This window comes from Leptonychotes weddellii, chromosome X (genome assembly GCF_054177405.1).
Source record: "Leptonychotes weddellii isolate Sample4059 chromosome X, ASM5417740v2, whole genome shotgun sequence".
NCBI lineage: Eukaryota > Metazoa > Chordata > Mammalia > Carnivora > Phocidae > Leptonychotes > Leptonychotes weddellii.
Genome location: NC_138385.1, coordinates 32,305,775 through 32,313,226, shown reverse-complemented (window position 1 = coordinate 32,313,226; position 7,452 = coordinate 32,305,775). Strand labels below are relative to the sequence as shown.

Here is a 7,452-nt window from a genome sequence, read left to right as displayed (position 1 = left end):
AAAAAAAAAAAAACGAAGTCAAGAAGAATGGCGGATTAATGGTCTCACCAGCAGGACTGCTGAGCTGGCCACAAAACTTAGCGTTGATACCCAACTGAAGGTGTCTGAGACCCAAATTCGGTGAGAAGGGCATGTGGTTGATGGCTGCGAATTTAGTCATTCTCAACGTCCTACCACCATAAAAAATGAGGGCGGACAAAAGGAGGAAATTCACAACACAGAACATGGAGACTGGCATTATCTGTCGGGATCTGGAAGGAATCTCACTTCCTATAAAGCAGATAGAGCTAGATGGTGAAAATTCTTCTTAATTTTTTTTTTTTTACTTTTTAATTTAAATTCCAGTGAGTGAACCTACAGTGCAATATGAGTTTCAGGTGTACAAATGTAGTGAATTGACACTTCCTTACAACACCTGGCGCTCATCACAACAGGTGCCCTCCTGAATCCCCATCCCCTACTTCACCCCTCCTCGGGGTCCATATGAACCCACAAACTGGGAAGCCCATCCTCTCTTGCAGGAGTGCTGCTTGTTTTGAGATATCCAGAGTATTGTTCTCCACCCCACCCACCATCGTTCCACACGCCTTCAGAAATGGCAGCACCTAGAAAATGACAGGACCAGAGAATAAAGCACACAGACATCACTTCAACTCGCTGCTGAGGATGTGTTGGTGATCTGGGGGCATGCAAGTCAGAAGCAATGCTGGGAGGTTTATATTTGCCATTTTATTATGTCCCCACCAATGCCTTCCTCACACCTTCCCTATCCTTGGTTTTGCCCCATAATTCCCTAGGCTCTGGCCTTCTATACAGTGCTTATTGAGAACTAATTCCACAGGTTTAAAAAAATCATTCAAATGTTATATACTGCAAAACGGATTGATGCTCATTGGAAAACATCCAATGATACAGAACAGACAGAGTAAAAAAATCATGCTCTCCCTTTCCCCCTGCCCACTTCCACCCCTGAGATTACCACTCATAATGTGTTGGTATATGACCTTCCAGATCTTTCCATATGCATTCACATTCATGCGCACACGCACCAGTTTTACATAAGGAAATGATAGTAGAAGTTGCATCCTGCACCTTGCTTTGTTTAAATAACGTATCTTGGGGCGCCTGGGTGGCTCAGTTGGTTAAGCGGCTGCCTTCGGCTCAGGTCATGATCCTGGAGTCCCGGGATCGAGTCCCGCATCAGGCTCCCTGCTCGGCAGGGAGTCTGCTTCTCCCTCTGACCCTCCCCTCTCTCATGCTCTCTGTCTCATTCTCTCTCTCAAATAAATAAATAAAATCTTTAAAAAAAAAAAAATAAATAAATAACGTATCTTGGGGATCCCTCCATTCGAGTACCCTTCGATGTCCTGCATTCTTTTTAACAACAGCACCAGGTCCCACAGATTGGGTGTATTCAACCAAGCCCCTATTGCTTATGTTTGGGTTCCTTCCATTTGTTTTGTTTTTTTTTTAAGATTTTATTTATTTATTTGACAGAGAGAGAATGAGAGAGAGAGCACATGAGAGTGGGGAGGGTCAGAGGGAGAAGCAGACTCCCCGCCGAGCAGAAAGCCCGATGCGGGACTCGATCCAGGGACTCCAGGATCATGACCTGAGCCGAAGGCAGTCGCTTAACCAACTGAGCCACCCAGGTGCCCCGGGTTCCTTCCATTTGTTTTGCTCTTAGGAAAATAATGCTGCATTGAATGTCCCATACACTTTTTTATACAGGGGTCCAATGAATACCCATGTATGTACTGTGGACGCCTTTGTACATCTTGTACATTTTCATAAATCCTTCAGTATGATAGATTCCTTGGACTGGAGCATCTCCTTTTCAGATTTTCAGACGTTTGAGGTATGGTTGTACTTCCACATACGTTTGTGAGAGAGGGATGGCATTTTGTCAGTTACTGTGAAATACACAGGGGCAAGAGATGCTGTTGCTATACACAGAGAGGCTTTCTGTGAGGTTAGCACTGAGAATGGGAATGAGATAATGCAGGGTGGGGAAGGAGTATGCAGCCTGCTACCTTTTCTCTCTTGCAGCTGTATGACTGAGAGCCTAAGGCTTAGGAAAGGCTTTATGGAGACCTGTCCACAGTACCTCTGCTGAAAGGATGGACGGACCCTACCTTACACTCCCACCGAAGGTCCTCACTACCGAGGACAGAGGTAGTGACCTGTCTTCTTTCCAGAAGGCAAAGATTTGGCAAGCCATCCCGAAAGGCTAACAACTTCTGATCTATATGGGGCTACCTAAGGGCTGGGACTGTGATTTCTTTGTGTTCATGTCCTGGCCCTAGTTACCAATTATACAGTGTACTTAAATGGCTAGAGGTTGGTGATAATGCCATTTAATTTTCTGAGTAAAGGGAAAGAGCAATGGTGTTAGAAATGGGCCCTTTTATGGAGTTGCTGCGATAATAGCCATGGAGAGAGGAAAGTCTGGCCTGGTGCTGTGGAGGGTTGAATTATTTGAGCTATTCACACTTACTGCTTCTCTGTTGGCAGGTTGCCGGAAGATATCACCATCAGAATGTTCCCACGACAATTCTCCATCCCCTGTTTATTACAAAATAAAGAAAGAGTCATACATACATAGAAGGGAAAACCATTACCCTTGTGACCTAGCCACGTTTTTGGTTCTATGATCCCAAATTTCTCCAGACTTTTAACTGTTGCTAAGACGGCTATCCTTCCGGGCACCTGGGTGGCTCAGTCGGTTGGGTGTCTGACTCTTGATTTCGGCTCAGGTTATGATCTCAGGGTTGTGAAATGGAGCCCCCACACCAGGCTCCACGCTGTGTGTGAAGCCTGCTTAAGATTCTCTCCCTGCCCCTCCCCCCGTCTCTCTCTCTGTCTCTCTCTCCCTCCCGGGGGGAAAAAAAAAAAAATTGGCTGTCCCTCATAAAATGACCCTGAAAGATTTCTCTCCGGGTCTGCCTCATTTTTCAAAAACAACTCTGAAGAAAGTTGACACTTTTTGAAAGAGCCCATCCATTCACACTGTACAAAATTTGGGAAACAAAAGGGAAAATAATAACTTTCCACTGTGATATAGCCATCAGCCTCACTTTTGCTTATTTTATTCCTGTGACAGTTAAGTATTTCACAGGTCATACTTAACTTGTGTTTAAACTACCCTTCAAAAATGAGAGTTTCGAGGATTAGGTCTGTCATAATTTGTTAAATTCACCCTTATGTCTCTGAGAAGTTATGACCTGGTCTGAAAGTTAAGGTAAAACTTGTGGTGGCTGGAATGTTTACATAACTGATACTCAAGATGTACTCCTCTGTTTCTGCCTCATTGTCAGAGTACTGCTAGTAGGAGGAAGATCCTACTTTTAGCCTTCAGAACAACACAGCACAGACAGTGATAATCCTCAGCTGAATAAAGAGCACAAACCACAGGACAATTTCCAAGGCTATTACCTTGTGTTATCGATGACCAAGCGAGTTGATGGGAAGAGCTTGGTCTTACTCTTTGTATCAATGAAACCACGTATTTCACAGGATAACAGGAAATACCAAAAAGTATCAGCGTTAAGAATTTTCTATTTGGGGCTCCTGGGTGGCTCAGTCGTTAAGCATCTGCCTTCGGCTCAGGTCACGATCCCAGGGTCCTGGGATCGAGTCTCGCATCGGGCTCCCTGCTCCGCGGGAAGCCTGCTTCTCCCTCTCCCACTCCCCCTGCTTGTTCCTGCTCTCACTATGTCTCTCTCTGTCAAATAAATAAATAAAAAAAATCTTTAAAAAAAAAAAAGAATTTTCTATTTGAATTTATCCCTCGAGCTTTCAAAATCTGCTTGGACATAGTAACATGTTACCGGTTCAAGGAGGTGGTAGTACTATGAAGGAAAATTAGGTAATATCATTGGGTTTTAGGACTTGCAAAAGACCCCGAAATTCCTTTGATAGCAGTATTATCAGGTAGTGATATGTAACTAAGTTATGGTTTTAACCCTTCATGATTTAAAGATCATCTCATGGAAAAAAAAATAATGCATTGTCAAGATGTGCTTGGGAGAGGGGCGCCTGGGTGGCTCAGTCGGTTAAGCGTCTGCCTTCGGCTCAGGTCATGATCCCAGAGTCCCCTGATCGAGCCCCACGTCAGGTTCCCCGCTCAGTGGGGAGTCTGCTTCTCCCTCTGTCCCTCCCCTCTCTCGTGTTCTCTCACTCTCTGTCTCAAATAAATAAATAAAATCTTTAAAAAAAGATGTGCTTGGGAGATATAGACTAGGTGAGTGATCAGTAAGATATAATCATGGAAAGCTTCCTAAAAGAATCAGTCATGTCTTTAGAAGTAGACACTATAGGGCATAAACACACAGTGATGTGGGCAGAGGGGAGCCTGACCGAAGGGAATGGCATTTGCAAAGGAGCAGAGCTTTGGAAACAGCAAGGAACACACTGGAGACAGCCAGCAAGGTGTGGCTGGAGTAGAAAGTTCAGATGTGAAACAAGAGAAATGGGGATGGTGGAGAGAAAGAAAGGAAGGGGGGGGGAGTGGGTGAAGAGGGAGGTAAGGAGGGAGGGAGACCGGTTGTTGACGTAAATAAGGGTGGTAAATAATTGCTGTGTAGACTTCAGAAAGAGGCTAAAGAATTCACATTTTATCTTGCAACCAATTTTTATGTAGAGGTTCCTACAGTAAAAGATGGTGATTTGTGGCAGCTTCTCCTGGTGATGGAGTGTCCCCTACCTGGGGAGCACCTGGAATCTGGGAGGCCAAACAAGAGGCTGTTGTAGTAACATGTGACAGGCCCTGAGAATCTCTGAAATCATGGAGAAGGGGCAAATCAGACTACTTCAGATAAAAAGGCAATGATAAGATCCCGATGGGAGATCTGATAACAGAGGGGGATGGCAAAAGAGAATACGGTGTAAAAGGAGGCTAAGGTGGAGGTGGTGGTGGGAGGGCACATGGGTGGCTCAGCTGGTTAAACATCTGACTCTTGATTTCAGCTCAGGTCATGATCTCAGGGTCCTGGGATCGAACCCCGCATTTGTTGGGCTCCATGCTCAGAGGGGAGTCTGCTTGAGGATTCTCTCTCCCTCTCCTTCTGCCCCTCTCCCCTGCTCTCTCTCTATCTCTCTCTCTCTAAAGTAAATAAATAAATCTTTAAAAAAATTTAAAAAGGAAAGGATGCTAGCTTTGCAAATCTGAACAGCTGGGAAATGGCACTGCCCTTGACAGTGAAAGAGTAGGGATGAACTTAAATGTACTTGGTCCCTTTTCGCTGGCAGTGGCGGGTCTAAGCTTTGCTGTGAGCTAGATGAAAATAGGGGACCGGAGAGAAGACTGGAAACCAGAAGAGATTCACCAGCAAATGGCAGAACACAATGGAAAAGCTATAGGATGTGTTTTCGAGTAAGTAGCCCAAAGAGAACAAATCACAAAAGAAAAATGATAGAAGAGCTTTCTTCACCAAACACGCCCTTTGCAAACATAGATTTACTGGTTGGTACTAACATGGAAGATTTACTTAGCATGACCCTCTGAGAAGTTCCATTTATTGCATTTAGACCCTAGAGTCTTGAACGGGCTTTTAGACAGTGTCTTGAAATACTTAAGAGTCCAGGCAGAATCCCAAAGCAGGTAGTCCCTGTTAAGTGAGCAGAGAGGTGAGACGGCATGGGAGCAGATGGCTAATGTCCTGCAACCCAAGTTCAGACGAACGTGTCACAACACCTAAGCGCTCATAGGCAGGCATGTGTGCCTCAATTGGAATGATTGCACTTCAATTATAAACTCCTGGAGCCATTACTTCTGTATATATCTTCTCAAGTAAGAATGACTACTCTTTTGGTTGCCTTTGAGCTTCTGACGTCATGGAAATGGCATTTGCTAAGCTGGAATGTTCTGTATGTAAGGAGTTACTCTATATAATTTGAACCATAGTTACACTGGAAGAATCTTCTTCGGCGTTCACATTTTGTTCAGCTGTGACCTGGGCCAAATCTGTCTGGAGAGCTGATTATAGGTCTGTCCATTTACCATCTTTTTTTTTTTTCCCCCTGATTTGCTGGACAAATTATCTTGAAAGGGAGCTTCTTTTTTCAGCCAAGGCCTTATTGAAAAAACAAAAAACAAAAAACAAAAACAAAACAAAAAAACCACTGATTCTAATGGAGACAGACGGATTCTAGTTAATTCCGAGAAGCAACAAGATGTAATTTTAACCAATTTTTAAAACCAAAATGAAAAACAACTCTAGTGTACTGTATGTCAAACAATATTCTTTTAACCTTAAAAGCCACATGTGTTGTTTACTCAAACCTCAATTATATTCTGAGTGGTACCCTATGGAGTTAAATGGCTTGGCTTTCTGGTAATGAGAGAAATGGGGAACAAGCATTTGAAAAATGGTCAAAAGCTAGGCTACAATTCAGACTGTTTATAACTCCCATTGCTTACATTAATCTCTGGTTAGCTTGAGTAAGTCACAGAAGTAAACCCTGTCCTCTCAAAAGGACTAAGTGTACAATGAGATTATTAGATATCCATAAAGATAAGCCTCAGAAAGCAAAACTACGCCAGCATGTGGCCACATCTGAACCACACATAACATCATAAATAGCGTGTCCCATAGGTCCCGATGGATCTGGGACAACCCAGTTTCACGCCTCTTTTTCTGGCAGGCATAATTACTAAGATGGCCCTCTCACTTTCAAAAGTGTCTTGGTTTGGAGGAGAAGATATGCAGTCGCTCTAATCATAAGGCACATGGAAAGGAAATGAATCCCCGAGACTGGCGCGGGGTTGGGGGGAGTGGGGAGTGATCCCTGTGACAAGGGAAAGTGATCTCTGTACTTCCAGAGGAACGTGTCGAAATCAGCAGAACCAGGGCAAAGAGTGAAAGGGCTTTTGAGGGAAATCAGGAGAGTGTGGAGAGGAAGAAAGCGATTGTCGTATCTCTGAGACCTACTATGTGCCAGGTTCTGGGGTGGACCACTTGATAGCCAGGAGAGAATACTCAAGCTGGAGATGAAAGACAGAGTGGAAGCAGATGACTCGGGGGGCCTCTGCCAAACATCCAATTCCATAAATTCTGTTGAGAGGGAGCAAGCATGCTGAAATTTGAGCGAAGCTTTGAAGAACCTGGGTAGAAGGATTCCCCGCTGGTAGACCTTGGAGCTAACAACGACATATAGTACTGCAAGAAGTCCTCCAGTGTTTTGTAGATAGTCATGTTTTCTAGAAAATACTCCGCTGTCCAATAAAGCACTTTATTTTGGGGGCAGTCAATACAAGCTCTTAGCATTTTCAACAAACTATCTGCTTGAGAAACACTAAGACACAGACAAGGGGGAGCTCCTGCCAAGAGCAGCTAGCCAAATCGGAAGAAGAGTACAAAAGCATTTATCCAGAAAAATCAGAAATACATACTTTTTAAAAAGAGCATTATGGGAGACGCATGTGTTTGTGAGAGCAAATCCTGGGGGGGG

At 44.1% G+C, this 7,452-nt stretch overlaps 1 protein-coding gene across 11 annotated transcripts in view; it reads right to left on the bottom strand.

The window, feature by feature from the left end:
• Window positions 1–7,452, bottom strand: part of CHRDL1 (chordin like 1) — a 120,452-nt gene that overhangs the window by 27,702 nt on the left and 85,298 nt on the right. For all 11 annotated transcript variants that reach the window (XM_081808412.1, XM_081808405.1, XM_081808409.1 and 8 more), the window contains one exon: window positions 2,498–2,565. In XM_081808412.1, coding sequence (XP_081664538.1) covers window positions 2,498–2,565 — 68 coding nt within the window. The remainder of the gene's footprint in view (window positions 1–2,497; window positions 2,566–7,452) is intronic.